Here is a 16,263-nt window from a genome sequence, read left to right on the forward strand (position 1 = left end):
GAGGCTGGAGTCTTGGGTTCTAGTCCTGGCTCTGAAACCCTCTAACTTGATCTTAGATACATTACTTCCTCTTTGGAGAGCTTTATTTTCTCATTCCCCCCAGCCCCGTAAAGGGGCTACTTGATGTGGTTCTACAAGCTCTGTATTTCTAAGGCCCTTCTGCGTAGGCACCTGTAGCTTATACTATGCTGAGATACTTCTGGGCACAGAAAAGGGGAAGGCAAGGGGAGAGGACAAGTGTCTTACATAGGAAATCTATGCTCTTTGAAGAGTTTACAAAAATCACACAAAAGTCTGCATCGGCATTGTTTCCAGAAGCAAATGTGAGTGGAATATATTCCACACCCCACCCCAGCGTTTTTTTTTTTTTAAAGAAAGTGGCCAAGGACTCCCTCAGCTACCTCCTTTTTGGGCTCTGTCATCCTCCCTAAAACTGAGATAAAAAAAATAGTGCCCTCTCTATACAAATATCATTCTATCAAAATAACCAGAATGGGTTTTCCATGTGTTAATACCATCATCGCCATTTAATTTTTAACGTAAACTTTACAATATGTACAATTTTATTTGGATAATACACTTACATGTGAATCTTAGAAATCAAGCATGTATATTATGTACATGTGTACACAAGCATTTGTATTCACAGGGTAAGTGCACCCTCCACTCTACATCAAGCAGCAAGCCAACCTCATCGGATACAATTAGATGCGAACACAGTACAGTGTAACGGGATGGGACGGAAAAGGGCAACCCCATCGTTAAAACCTTTTCAAGTACAGACCCCACATCACCTCTCCTAAGCACTGTCGACCCTGTTTACCAAAAGAAGATGGGGTATCCGGAAGGGTCTAGTTTTGTCTCAAATGAAAATAAGCACTGTTTTTGGAAGGAAAATTGCATCTCTTTAGAACCTTAACTCATATTAAATACCAAACGGTGCATTTAGCTTCCACTTACTCAGGTTTTTTTCCTCCTCCCCCCACCCCTGAAGTTCAATTATGTCTACTGTAGCCATAGTTAATACAAACAGGCTCCATTTCAAAAACAATTCAAGTCTTCTTTACAAGAATTCAGGCAAACAGCTATGCACAAAGAAACAGTACAGGGATGTGCATAATGTTGACGGGTATTTTCAGCGCCTCTGAAAGATATTTAGGTTTCTCAAATTAGCATTTATTTAAGTCTTCAACCACGAGGGATTTCAGTGCAAGGTATTTATTTATATGACAACCGATTATTAAAGCTGTGCTTTTTAGGTTTAAAGGAGATACATTTTTAATCACCATTTAATTAACTCCAATTTTTTTTTTCTTTTTCATTAGCAATTCTATTTGCAGAGAATTCAGGGCATTTGTCATTTCCTGAGAAGGATGCAGAATATTAAATACACCTCAGTGGTAGATATATCAAATAGAATAAACAATGTGTGAATGCATGACTGCCGTGGAGCTTTTGACTAATTAAGAACTTTGGCTAGAGTCCCATTTAAGTGAAACCATTTCATTTGTAAACAAGGTGTAATTTTCTTTTTTCTCCCCAGAAAATAGGCATGAATTGATTTGACTGATTTTGCTGCATTGGGTGAATTTTAATGCTTTCATCAGAAAAGCCAAGTATTACAACTTACCAGGCACCCTTTGAAAGAAGAGAAAACTAAGTACAGTCCATGTGGCACCCAGCCCACGCCACCAGCTGAAATAATGTGGCAAGATTTTCAAGAGGTCAAGAGAGTAATGAATAGTGGGATTATAGTCCCCACATCCCTATGTCTCTCATCAAGGCCTCACTGGCAGAAAAACAGACTAATTAGGGTCTTCCCTTGCAGAGCGTTGAAACCAGCAGTGGCCTGAGAACCTACAGGTGCAATGATGATAAGAATGATTTTCCAGAAACCCAAAGGATTCCCAGAGCAAAGTTCATGCCCTAGAAGACCTCCTTGCATCAAATACTTTAAATTGGTTGTATGTGCATGATATTACTGGTGGACAGAATCCTGACCATTTGCAATCAGGTGTACCTATCAGACCTGTTGGGTCTTTCACAAGTGGGGAAAACCATTTAGAGCCTAACAAAATTAATTACGGATGCCAGCCCTGACTAGAGTCAGGTGAAACTCGGACACAAATTTTGGCTTAAATATTCTGCTTCCATGGCATCCCTAGATCTAAGATCCCAGGGCTGGGATCCCCTCTGTAATGGACCCATACTTCCGAGCTTCCTCTCTCATTCTTGTCACCTTGCACCCTGCAGTGACATTAACTGTTGGCCATTCTATTCCTGACTGTGTTTCCCAAAGAGCTGACCTGACTTGGATTACCTTGGGTTAGCTCTGCATGATTATCTTTCACCTGGAAATTGACTGTCTAATCACTGGTTGATTTTATTATGTTTGGTATCATCACACAATGAATTTGTGGAAAGCGGACTCATGCATTTATTATATAGCATCCAATTTCTGATTATTTCTTTTAAAAAACACTTTGGATGTTAAAAAGAAGTATAGACTTTCTTACATCATTACTATTGGTTCTTCCAAAAGCCACATTTTTAGTGTCTTTATCCCGAGAAGAGTGGGGTTAACAGCAGGATAAGGATGTCATTAGGAGAGGGCTTTTTGGTCTCTGGAGTCAAATCCAACTGTAACTAGCACTTTGCCCGGGGACCTCTATCATATTTGGCAGCTCCCTGGTTTGGAGGATACCAGAAGAAGACAGAAAACTTCTCCACATGAATGACATACAACTGCTCTGTTTTCTGGGGAGACTTCTTAATTCATTTTATGTTAAGCCACACCAGTCTTGTGAGGGAATGGAGATGACCTTGGCTGGGGGAGTGTAAGCATGGAATGCAATGGAAGGGCAGAGACAGAAAGTTCTACGAGACTATACAGTAACAGGTATGCCCGGAACAGACACTGGGGTGACTGCTCTGCCCTTAGATCCTTTGATTTGGGCTTCTCCATTGTTGGAGACTGGAGCAGCAAAGCAGCAGTATCCAAAAAATCAAATGCAATTTTTTAAGTATGTTTGTCATTTGTACCCATCATCCACTTCTGCCTTTCAACCTCCAAGATGAGGGGAAGATAACTTCAACCACTGCCTCCTCCTATACCACTGATCCTGAAATTTACTGCAGCCACTCTTCATCTGTACAGAAATATTGCAGGTTGTGTGCACTTTCCCAAAGAAAGTGCCATCCAAGCTCCAAGCTGCCTCGAGTTCTATGACAATCACCCCTGGCACCTGCCCACAAAACCAAACACACCATAGCAGAAAGAACCAGGATGACTACTCAACTTGCTCCTTTTGACCCCTTCTCCAAGAACCATAAAGCAAACTGCAGGAGGAAACCAGGAAATGGCCAGGCTGGTTTACATTAGCTGATGGTTTCTGCATCATTCCACCAATAAAGACAAGCAGTCCTCTCCAAAAACTGATGGCTAGTTATCCCAAATAGTTCAGGAATATTGATGTATTTAAGATGCATAATAGATTAGAACACTATAAAATGCTTACTTAATATTGATTGTGAGTTTTATAGTATTTAATTTTTAAGCTAGAAAATCTGGGTCTGATTGATAAAGAGTGTGATAACAGTACAACCGTCACTTCCCTTTTTTTGCAGTGGGGGCACTTTCATGCATGAAGAGTTTCCTTCCTGCCACAACTTTTCTTTTCTAATGGGTATCACCCTATATCATATAGGCATGGGTTTGAGTGGAATAAAAATGGAATAACGTAGGTGACTCAGAAATGACAAATGCTTTGAGGAACTTTTCATACATCTCGGTTGGTGCCAGAGAAGCAATTGTCTCCAATACAGGGAATGTTTCAGAAGAGACAAAGCACTTGCCCACTGAAGTTTATTCACAATTTGAAGGGTGCTCCGGGTAAATGCATGAATGTCTCTTCGGTTTTGGAGGCTTGTGATTCGAGGAGGGGGGTGGGGTGGAAACAAGTGTCCAGCTAAAATTCACAGCATTAAGGGAGATGGACCTAAAACTGTGCTGGCCTTCTGCAGGCAGGTGGCATTGCACTTCATACCGATTACAGTACACACAGAGCTCCTGGCACACATCACCACGTTAACACCTCTGGGGACAGTAACACACAGTCCATCAGACACCACCACCATGGCTATTTGTGGACTCAATGAGCTATGATTACCCTGGGAGGGAAGGGGTAACAGATATTATACAACCCTGAGTCATCACCAGAAGAGGGGGAGATGCAAACTTACTTACACAGGAGTCTTCAGGTTAAACTACAACGGCCACACTGAGACAGGAGATCCACACTGAGCGAAGACACAAATGTGTTAGTCTATGCAGCCATGAACAAGGCCATTGAAGCTGAGGGTGAGGAACGTGTCTGCAAAACACACAAATTGACATCCAGAGATTCTTGCAGCTCTGTACCTGAGGGCACCTCTGGCCTTTGACTCCAGATGTGTCTTGGAAATGGACTACAATGAAGATAGCATTGTTTTCGGCAAATGCACTGATCCGCTATTCTTTGAGGGAGACTGGAGTTCAGAGGTTGGGTCTGGGCCAGGATGAAGGCATAACAATAAAGCTGAAACTGTTACAAGCCAAACTTCCTAATTCTTGCACATGTCAATCTCACTACAGTGCAAATGCATTCTTAACTGTTTTATTTCGTCTGCGTCAGATTTACATGCATACCATATTGCTTATTCCGTATTAGCAAAACCGTTGGGTGTTTCTGATGAGGACATTACATGGTGGACTGACCTTAATGGAGTTTGGAATATAGGAAATCATAGCATCACCGTCGCGTCCAATGCATCGTTATTGCCAACGTACCTAGTGAGCATGTCCAGAAGACTCAGCCCCTCCCCCCTTAATTTTGTTTTTTCTGTTTTTGGTTAAGGACCCTCACCTATCCGGTTTCTGTTGTGCTCAGCACACACTTCACACAATTCCTTGAGTGGAAGACTATCGCAAGGAGCCACGTACAAAATAGCCAACAAAAAAATTACCTCCCTAAATCCTCGTCTTCTTTGAAGGGTGCTATTGGACATCCAACATTTACCCTCCAGAACGTTGGCCATTACGTATGTTTCCCTATAAATAAAACATTAATGGAAGGTTTTAAACATCAGATTCAATACTAGGCATTTTCTTATACACGCGTCTATTGCTGCAGGAGTTTAAAACCCTGGGGGTAGAGTACATAGTATTCTTATTTGCAGCATAAGGCATAACATGCTCTGAAATATACACGTCACTGTGGCCCCGACTGTCCCTGGAACAGTACGACGCCGTTGACCTCAAGGACGACTGAAGATAGCTGTCATTCATTGCCTGGGTTGGCAGCGAGTGTTTATAAGGGTCCGAGGGGCATCTCCCAATCACTAAGCGGTGGTCGTCCCCATAGGAGTGGAGGAAAGGGTTATCAGAGGAATGGTCTGGCAAGAGAGACTTGCTCCTCTTGCTGTCCTCCAGACCCTGGGGGAAAAAGGAGCTCTTATTCCCCAAGAGTTTGCTTGCGGGGACACTACAGAGGCTCCCGTACAAATTTCCCTCCAGAAGCCGTTCCCGGTCCTTGAGGCTTATGCTCCGGGGGGGCCTGCCAAGGTCTGCCTCCCTGGGTTTGTCGAGGATGTTGTCATAGGAATGCTGACGGCTAATCCGTAGCTTGTTCTTTTGGAACTGGAGGGCGTGGTTCTGCGCCCGGTCTTGCTGGTAGACCTCCTCTGGGGTGGTTGGGTTACCCGTCCCCTGAAGCATCTGGTCTTCATCGATGTCATACAGGTTCCCCATCCGCAGGCAGGTGTCACACTTGAACGGGGACCTCGCGCTGAAATGGCCTGGATAAGTCGGTAGGTTGGAAAGGCAGCTCCTGCAGTGCGTGGAGTTCTGTCGGGAGCGGTCGCTCCCCTCGCTGTGCGGGGAGCTCTTGTCTTTCCAAGTGAAGTGCTTGGAGTAGAGTTTGTGCTGGTCGCTGTTGGGAAGCCCATCTTCATTGTGTAGGGGGTTCCTTCTCATGGGCAGCGTGGAGTCCCCCTTGCGGAAGTTTTCGTTGCGGTCCTGGTAGGTGTCTGGGAAGTCCACGTTCTTGGGCGCTGCCACGTTCTCAATGAACTGGGGAGGGTCTAAGTGGAAGCCAGGCTCCTTCTCACCATCAATGGTGTAGATCTTGTCCCTGGGGGAGCTCACTTTGGTTTTCAGGTAGGTGCGTTCGACCTCGCTGCTATCCTTGGGGTGCTTGGAGGCCACCGCCCTTTTGAAGTTGTCCTTGGTTTTGTGGTTTTTATTATTGTCAGGTTCCCTGTGGCATGTGGCCCAACTGGAAGATTCGGAAATGTCCGAGTGGGCCACCTCTTCTGGAAGGTACCTAGGACTCTTTAGGGAGTGGGTTCTATTCTCTACTGTCCCGTTCTCCCTCTGGGAGACTGGGTTCTGGGTCAGTGAGTCTTGGCGTAGAGAGTCCATGGATTTCTTCCAAAGCTGCCGGGGCCTGGAGGTGCCTTTGGATTCTGTACTCACGGCCACCTCCACTGTGTTGGGGTTGGACTCGTTGAGCGTAAGCGGGTGCTGTCCCTGGAACACGTAGTTACTGAGGCTATCCTTGTGTCTGTTGGCCACAAATGTTTGGAGTTCATTCATGTTATCCCCAAAAACGCTGTCTTTCCCCTGAAACGACCTATTGTCTGAGTATATCAAATTTCCCTTATCTGACGCCATGTCCATGATAAGGGAACCTCTTTGGATGAAGTCGGCAGCTCTTTTGGGTGAATCCATTCTGGAGGAGTTCATGTTGGACACGTTGGAGATGTTTTTGGCTGACCGGAGAAGTTTTAACATGTTGCTCTGGGAGCCGGTCAGATTGAAGTCTGGTGACTTCTTTTTCTCCTCGATGTGCACCCCATGGATGCAGCTATAAATGCCCTGGGGGGTGGGAGGGTAACAGAAAACACCATCAGCAGCAGCAGTGGGCAGGAAACCAGTTCACACCTGAGCTTTAACTGCCAAGGTGAGAAATTTACTTCTCTAAGGAGTCCTGGAGAAATAGTGCAATCCCATACGAATCCTGAAAATGTTTCTTAAATATATGAGACCAGATGCAAAGCACCAAGGTATCTCCTTGGCCCAGGAATTTCTCAAACCCTTGCGAGGAGTCATACATGGAGTTTGAGAAAAGGTAGCAACTGACGTTCATGTGACTCTAAGGGTCTCAGTGCCTCCAAATTGTCATGTCAGGGAAGGATATTTAATTGACCCTTGCAACACTGCATCACCAACACACAATCTCATTTAACTTTCCCAGCATCTTCTTTGGAGTTTGGTACCAGGAAGTCAACTACTGACAGAAAGTCAACTACAGCAGAAAAGGGTCACCTACTATTTTGAATTATATTCAGGATTACCCGTGAAGCTATCAATCAAGGCATGTGACCCGAGCACGCCAATCAGAAGACCCTTTCTCCCTGAAAACACAGGCATGGTCAATCAGACTTCTTTCTGGAAGGGTAGGGAGGGGTGCTGGAATAGAAAGGGGAGCTGCAGGAAACTGGTCTTCCTCCCACTTGGAGATGCTGGCCTGAGAGTGACACCGCTGCACAGAAAAGCAGAGCAGGGGGGATGGAGAGAAACATGTTTTTTTCCCCTGGAGTTACCCTCTGGGACTTTCCACTTTCCCAGCGTGGCGTCGTCTGTGTTGTTTGCCTGTGTGCGAGTTTTTGCAATCCAACTAGAATTGGGTCTAGTTACCCGTAATAGGAAACAGTCTTGATAACCCAGTGGTGGTGCCCTGCAGTCAATCCAGGGAGCTGGATGACGTAAGGACTCCTGTGGGGCTCAAACAGAGCATCTCCTTCTACAGGTCTCTTGTCCCTCCCATCTCACTTTCTTCCTTTCTTAAAAGTAACTCTTCATTGTTGTCAAGAGAAGAGTTCCCGATTCAGCTTACATGAGTTGGAAAAAGGGCATCAATAACACTGTGACTTGGGGTCTCCAACCCCTTCCCCCCACTCCTACCCCCAGCTTTTGGCTGCCATTCCCAAAGGGAAACAATCGGATAAAGGGAGTCACCAGGGCCAACCCAAGAGGGAGTTGGTAAAGGAACAAGGAACACTGTTGCTACTGCTGATTCAGGATGTTAGGCAGGAAGAACGTGCGATTAACTGTTCTCCAACGACGGCGGCTCCATCAGTCTCCCGTGGTGGGGACGAGCTCTAACCCGCAGGGATGCTCACAGAACTGTGACAGCATCTACCCCGTCGCACGGCTGGACTTCTCTTGTTTTCTAGACAGTCACGATTCCAGCCATCAAGGAAGGGCAAACAGGAAAGCCTGCGGTTGTGATCTGACCATCTCTTCCTCTGTCCCTCTCAGCCCCAGGTGGCATGGTTAAGGCTCCCCAGGGGCCTTTTCCACCTTCCTGCCCCTTATATTCTGTTGCCTTCTCCACGTCCATGTATTTCATACAGCCAAGTACACCCTAACTTTTTATGTCAGCCCATGCCCCCCAACAATTAGTAATTTAACAACCTTATGCCCTGTCCTAGAGGGCTGCTGCTACTATGGGTGAAAATCAGTGAAAATCAGTCCTTTATCCAACTGTTCCCTTTGGATATGGCAGCCAAAGCTGGGGGCAGGAGAGGGGAAAAAGGGTGGAGAACACAAGTCACAGTGGTCTGAATCAGCCAGTATTTGAGGCTTTTCTACCTGGTGTTAGTAGTATGAAAATAGCTGTTTATATTGAACGATTTTTTTCTAAATTTGGAATTTCATTCGAATGAGCTTCCTTACAACTGCCCTTCACCCCTTCCACCCTGCTGGGGTGAGCTGGCTCTCTTGTGAGTTCAGGAAGGCCCACAGAAGCGGTGGGAGCTGAGGCGCCCCCCGGGAGACGGGAGGGTGACAGCCACCTGCTTTCCCTCATCCCCGGCTTGCCCTGGGACTAACACGACACCGGGAAGGTGTTTCCCAGGGGCTGAGTCTGCCTGGTGGAGCCACAGAATGGCGTCCAAGGGATGGATCTTGTCTGTGTGCTAGGTTTGGTTCCCAGCATTTCCCAACCCAGCTGACCTGTCTTCTGTTGGGCTGAGGAGTGGAGGTATATATAAGAATTTATAATATAACATATTATATATATATATAATATGCAATATAAGAATATATAACAGAATAGTGAGAAGAGTCCACTGGATGTGAATCCCAGCTCCATCACTTATTAGCTCTGTGGCCTTGGATAAACCATTCCATCTTTCTTGAGCCTTAATTTCCATACCTGTAAAATGGATCCATGCCCTCCTAGGGTTGGTGGGTATGAGGGCAAGCTAAAATCATGCAAAACACCTGCCACACAGATTCTCAGCAAACATGAGCTGAACAAGCTGCTAAGTGACCTCTGTCCTGCCCTTCTTTACTCTGACCCCACTTCTCTCCTTCCATCACCCTGAGGATGTGGTACCCATTCTGTCAAAGCTGCAAGAAAGTCACATTGCCCTTTACTACTGAAGATGAATGTTCTAGAAAACCACATTGGCTCCCTGGTTATGATGAGCAGCCCAAGCCCTATCTCAGGAGCCAACTCTCTGGGCTAGAGTCTCATTCTTCCCTGCAAGGTACTCTCCTTTATTTTCCCTCTCTATTATTCATGGATTCTGGCTACATTTCATGGGTTGTGGAAATAAGATGCCTTCTCACCCCCATAGTGGGCTCAGAGGTCTGATAAAGTTTGCATTGGCAACTCAATGTGTTGTTCTAGATAATGGGCTCTGCTCCCCCAAAGGGGGCCTGGCCACCCAGAACATTCTCAGTGGGGTGTGGGCTCCACTGTCCTTAGTCTCCTTGAGTCTGGCTCTGATCCCTGAAGTTTCTGACTCCTATTGGTCCCAACTGTGGCTGAGCCAGAAGCTTCTTCATCCTGTTTCCAGGCTCCCTTTGTCTGATCTCACTGGAAAGCTGCTGAGCTCTCCAGCTCCCTGGTCTTTGGCTTTGCTCTGTCTCTCAACTCTCACATCTCAGGAGCCACCCGAGGCAGCTCTTTTTGCTGGTGGCAGGGAATATTTTTTCTAAATGGGAGTGAAAGCATTTTGGAGAGGAAACAAAAGTTAAGAACGACCCACCAACCAGAGGATGCATTTGTGTAAGTCTGAAGACAAAAGGCCAAACCTGTGGGAGGAGATGAGTTTGAATGCTAAGTGAATGCCTTCTCTGGGCTCTGGCCTTCTCCCTTGGCAATGCCAGGAGTGCAGGTCTGTGTTGTGTTGCATCATCCAGGAGCTTCCCAAGGGATGTCGCACCCACAGGGAGGACCCTGTGTGCCTTCTGAGTGGTGACAGCTTTGAGTCTATTGGCTGGATGTTCAGTCGGCTTAAAAGGGAAGAACTGGAGTGGATCAATGTCCCTTAGAAAGGAGCTCACACTCTGAAATTGTCTAAAGCATGCAACCTGCCTTGCACAGACAGACAAGTTTCCTCTTTCTGGTGTGATAGATGGAGTTAGAAGAACCCTGCCATTTCAAGAAAACAGAGAAGAAGCCAACGAGGTCTCACTCTAACCTTTGTGGGCCTTGGTTTCTCCATCCATGGGATGGGTGTGACCATATCCACATCACTGATGTTGGGCAAAGTAGAGGTGAAAGAGGAAAACTCATGACCTGGGGCCTGGCCCACTGTGGTTTTCAATAAGTGGCCTCTATTCACACACTTGGCAAAGTCCATTGTATAGTTTTGACCCTGTATTTGTGGAAAGCAGGTTCTCTGCTGACATCCTTGGGAATGCCCCACGGTAAGTTTTGTTAAAAAAAAAAAAAGATTGTGTTCACACTTTAGTTTCTGTGTGGCCTCTATGCTGTGTGAAGCAAATGTGTAAGATGGCATGTGTGTGTGTGTGTGTGTGTGTGTGTGTGTGTGCACAAGACAAGCTCTAGAGGTATGTGGAAGCCCTTGGCCAGAAAGGAAGGACATTTTTTTAGCAACCCAGAAGTCCACTGTCCTCAACCTCAGGGGCTGAGCCTCCTCTGAGTTCACCTAATCAACCAGAGAGGCAGGAAAGCATTATTAAGTATGAGACTTTGTTTTCCATATGTTTCAGGTTGCACTAATTTTAAAAGATAGATCTTATCTGAGAAGGAGGGCCAATATTCAATGAGAGCTCCCTGCAGCCTTTGAGGACAGAGAAGTGAGGGTGGCTGGGAGTCCCCAAGGGACACAGAAGCCGCTCCATTCCCTCTCTCTTTTGGGGTGTGCTGCAGTTCCAATTCTGCAAAGCAGCAGAACACCACCTGTGCCTGCTCCTGTCCTGCACAGGTGCCCCTCCACGCCCTTCCCTCAAGATGCTTGGAAAGGGACAGAGGTGTTTAGTTCATTTCTCATAGTGATGATGCTATCGACCTGAATTCCTTAATGATGTCTCACACAGAGGAAATCCTCTTCCAAAAACGAGTGGGATTTACAAGTAAATGCAACAGTGTGCATTTGCTCATGATAATCCCAGGATCATTTGGATAAGAAAAGCCTTTAGGAACTGGCTGGGAGAATTAGCTTAAAATTGGCATAATATCTAGCTATATGAATGCATGTTGTAACTTTTAAGCATTCTGAATATTCAGATGCCATCAAGCTAATTAGGAAATAGGCATTTGAACAGAATCCAAGTTTAGAGTGCAGTTGAATGGGTAAAATAAATCCTCCTCACTAATGCATACCTTATGAATCTCCAAATTTCTTAAAATTACCAAATGCTAAAAATACACAAATTTCTTTTAAAGAGATTATTTAATTCTTGCAATAAATATTAGCAGATGAAATGAGATGTTTTTCACTATGTTTCAAATCCTAATTTATTAAGTCTTTCAGGGTGAAAAAACATCTAGGTTGACAAACAAGATAAATGGGTAGACAGATAGATGGAGAGATGGATGTATAGATGGATGAATAGATGGATGGATAAAATAGACAGAAAAATGGATGGATGGATGGATGGATGAATAGATGAGGGTGAAGAGAGAGAGAGAGAGACAGAGAGAGACAGAGAGATGATACTGTGTTGGAAGATGAGTGAGCAACATGCAAGTGGTACTTTCATTTTGACGGACATAGGTACATAAGTTATGTTACACATGCGAACATGAATTATGTGAGTTTTACACACATATATGCTGTGTAACATGGATTATATCAGATCTGGGGTGTTGCTTGAATTTAATGTCTGTTACTTGTATAAGACTGTGGGCTCCGGATGGTGCTACACCATCCGGATTCAAATCTGGCTCTACCTTACTGGCTGCCTGGCTTTAGGTAATTCCCTTAACCTCAGAACGCTGATTTTCCCTGTCCGTAATCCGGGGCTAATAACAGTGCCTACCTACCTCACAGAGTTGGTTTGTAGATTAAATTAGATGAAGAATATAAAGAACTTATATGGTTCTCTGGTATACATAAGTGCTCAATAAATGTAAGCATTTCCCATTATCAGTATCATTATTGATGAATTATATCACATGTACATTCCATATTGTGCTGCATGCAAGGAGATCTTCTCGTATTACACAGGAGCTCACAATAGCATGTGCATTTTCTGCTGTAGTTTATGTTGGGTTGAATGTGTATTGTGTTTTCTGTTTGCTGTGTGTGCATTGCCTTTTGGTGCTTCACGTCTGTGTTTCATTTCCAACTCTGTTGCATCATACATGCCCTTTGTGCTTCGTTAGATGCCTCTCCCCAGTGTGTGGTAAGGCATGGAGATTCTGTTTTGCAGTGCATGCTCTGTTAGAGAGCATGCCTTCACTGTGACTTCCTGCCTAGGTAGCCAGTAGTATTCAGGGCATATGTGAGTGTTAATGATGTAGACCATGGAATAGGTCTGTAGTTGTGTTTCGTGTGTATTTTGTTAAATAGAGTCACTTACTAATATTTAAAACTTGAAAGGGCTTACATAAAATCAGGTGACCAGTTTCTCTTTTAGAAACCACAAGACCTGATCATATTGTCCTACCTACCTCCCAGGCAATACTCAGCTGGAGTTGAGGATGGCTGCCCCCTCTAGGTATGTAAGCACTATGCAATTTGCCACAGTCCCCAGCACTCCCTATTGTGCCCTCACTTTGACATACAGGGTCAGTTGCCACATTTTGTCTCTGTTGCTCTGTTTCTCTCCTGCTTGGCCTGCTTCACCCATCCACCATCCCTTTCTGCCTTCCACAGTCATTGGGTTTGCAACCCCTGGCTTAAAATTAGATGCCCTCCTGGCAAGCCCAAGAAGGGCTGGTGGGTAAGGGAAGGATGCTACACAGACCCCACCAAGAAGCCAAAGCATCCCTGCTTCTCCAGAGGCCCCGGGCTTCTCTGGACCTGCCCACTACACCTCGAAGCAGCCACCAAGGGTACTGACCCTGCTGATGGAGAAGAGCAGCCCCGGCCGGTCAGAGCACACGCCTGTGAAACAGAAACGCAGCTTCCAGTAGAAGAGGTGCTCCCAGATGAAGGTGATGAGGCTGAGGGCCATGGCAGCCGCCAGCATGTAGAAGACGCCCGCCATGTTGTCGATGTCCAGCTGACTGCTCATCACCTCGTTCTTCTCGTTGTGGCAGATACCTGTGAGCCACAGGGTCTCCAGCTCCTCCATCTCACCTGGACAGAACACAACAGCCACAGGCAGTGAGGCCCGGAGCATGCACTTGGGGCCAGACACCTGTGGGCTTGGGACACATATGTGTGATTTCCCACTTAGGTGGGTGACCTTGAGCTTGCCCAATCCCTGGGTGCAGTTCCCATGTGCTCAGTCATTAAATGAGAATAACAGTGATCATAACAGCTGCCTGACACGGTTGCAGGGAGAAAGAAATGAAATAACACATATACAGAACGTAACACAGTTGCTGGTTTTTTTGTTGTCATTATCATGATGTTTCCCTGACCCTGTCCCCAACCACCCAAGCCAGGAGAGGGACAAGAGGAAAAACTGGCTGTATGCTATAGTGGCAGGGCTGCATTCCAATTCTGACACCATTGCTTACAAGCTGTGTGGCTCTGGATATCTTGTCTGTGAAATGGGTGTGATAGTGCATACCACATAAAAGTATGAGCTCACATGTGCAAACTGTAATATCAGACTGGCTACCAGTAAGTTTTCAATAAATAGTAGCTTTTGCAGGATTATTGTGAAGGAAATGCCTAACACAGTGCTGGTACACAGTAGTCTGCAAATATGTTTGTTTCCCCTACCCTCCCTTTACAGCATCCACCATAACCCCTAAATGGCTTCCATAAGCATTGCACTTCGGACATAAAGCTTTAATTGAAAAGAGACATCTCCATTGGCTGTGACTGGCTCCTTCCCCAACTAAACACCTTCCCACTTTGGTAGGCAATTAAAGAAGAAAGGAAGTTTTTCAAGGCAACAAAAAAGGAAGGAAGGAAGTGAGGGAGGGAGGGAGGAAAAAGAAAAAGCAGGCCCACTTAGTATTATTTTGTCTCTGTTTTGTGTTCATGTTATCCAGTTGCCATTTAGGAGGAAATTTTGTGATCTAAATGTCTAGCAATTATACTAAATAACCATGACATTTTAGTCTCTGATTCAGCCTTTACAAATTATCTTTCAAGGACAGTAAAAATCAAGGGAAATCCATATAATGTTAAATGAAAAAGAATGACTGTAGTGTGTGACATGGTCTCTAAGATATAATGGTAGACATGCAGAGCAGAAGTAAGGAAATACTGCAAATGTTTACATTTATTCCCTTTTGAAGAGGTTAATCATAATTACTGCTTTCATCTTTGCCTATTTTTTAAAGTTTTGTGAAACTAGCATGAATTACTTTTGGTTTGTTCTCATTCTGGAATGATTTGATTGAACATGGAATTCTATGACCTTTTAAGGATAAATTTTTTTTCCTCTCAATTGCTGCTGTAGAGAAGTTGCTAAATATTCTAACTGCCATTGCTTTCTATGCAATCTGCATTTTCTCTCTGATGCCTTTGAGAATTTCACTTTGTCTTTGATGTGGAATCTAGGAGCAGGTTTGTCTTATCTGTTCTGCTCTGGACTCAATATGATTCTTCAATCTTTTGACTAATGTCTTCAATCCTAGAAAACTCTCACTATTATCTCTTTGAATATTAACTCTTCCCATGCTATTTTTAATTTTCTTTTGAAAATTTTGTTAAAAATATTCTGGACCGTCTCTTCTATCCTCCATCCTCTATCTTCACTTTGCTTAAATACTTTCCATTCCTTTTTCTCTTTGTACTACACTTAAGTGATTTCCACGGATCTGTTTTCCAGTTCGTTTATTATATTATTTCATTAGTAATATTTAGCTTTATATTCTAATTTAATTAATGAATTTCTATTGTGACATTCATTTGGCTCTTCCACTGATCTGCCTGCTCTTTTTTCCATAATGTTATGATTTTAAAACTTTTATGTATTTAGTCAATTCAAACCTATGACCATATTTCAGATTATTCTTTCCCCATCCTGTTCCCCACCTCCATAGTTCTCAGATCCTCGTTCTTTGGTTTGCTGCACGTGCTGACTCTCGTGGTGGATTATTTCCTTGTGCCATTTGTAACTCTGGGTCATGAGCTGATCTTCAGCACAGAGTCCCAAGCTCTCTAGGTTATAGAAATGTCCCCAGAGAGAGGTTCTGTGCTCACTTCAGACATGGTTCTGGAGGTGTTCTGGTTTTTGTATAAGAATAGCAAGCTTCCTTGCACTTTCTTTGCTTTGGTGAACAGAGATTTTCCCAGTCATCTTTTCCCAGACTAAGTGACTCCCTGAAGGTCTCAGCTTTTGCTGTGGTATCATTTTCTACTCTCCCTTTGCACAGGTTGCAGGTCCCATGGGTAGCATCGTCCTAGCCCCATTCCTAGGTAGGACCTAGACCCCTTTGGGCTGCCCCAGCTGAAGCTAAAGCTTACCATTAGAATACCCCACTCCCCTTTGCTTCTGGAACTTATGGATATTCCTTTCTTTTGAGTTTGGCTGTGTTTTGTCAGGGTGTGTGTGCACATTATTATTATAAATATAATATTTTAATAAATTGTTGAATATGATTTTCTTTTAGAGAAGTTATAGGTTGTAGGTTCATAGAAAGATCATGCAGAAAATACAGAGTTCCCAGATACCCACCTGTGCTAGTTTGAATCTATTATGTACCCAAGGAAAGCCATGTTCTTCTAATCCAATCTTGTGGGGACAGACCTATTGTTGGTTGGGACCTTTTGATTTGATTGTTTCCATGGAGATGTGAGCCCACCCATTCAAGGTGGATCTTAATCGCC

The 16,263-nt window shown here is 44.5% G+C and overlaps 1 protein-coding gene across 1 annotated transcript in view; it reads right to left on the bottom strand.

The window, feature by feature from the left end:
* Positions 1-158: 158 nt before the first annotated feature.
* The window catches only part of GRIN2A (glutamate ionotropic receptor NMDA type subunit 2A), a 409,629-nt gene continuing 393,524 nt past the window's right edge, over positions 159-16,263 (bottom strand). Inside the window, exons 11-12 of the mRNA XM_037815205.1 lie at positions 13,370-13,608; positions 159-6,916 (exon numbers count right to left, since the gene is read on the bottom strand). Coding sequence (XP_037671133.1) covers positions 5,117-6,916; positions 13,370-13,608 — 2,039 coding nt within the window. The 3' untranslated portion in view covers positions 159-5,116. The remainder of the gene's footprint in view (positions 6,917-13,369; positions 13,609-16,263) is intronic.

The sequence above is a fragment of the Choloepus didactylus genome, chromosome 21, assembly GCF_015220235.1.
Source record: "Choloepus didactylus isolate mChoDid1 chromosome 21, mChoDid1.pri, whole genome shotgun sequence".
Lineage (NCBI taxonomy): Eukaryota > Metazoa > Chordata > Mammalia > Pilosa > Megalonychidae > Choloepus > Choloepus didactylus.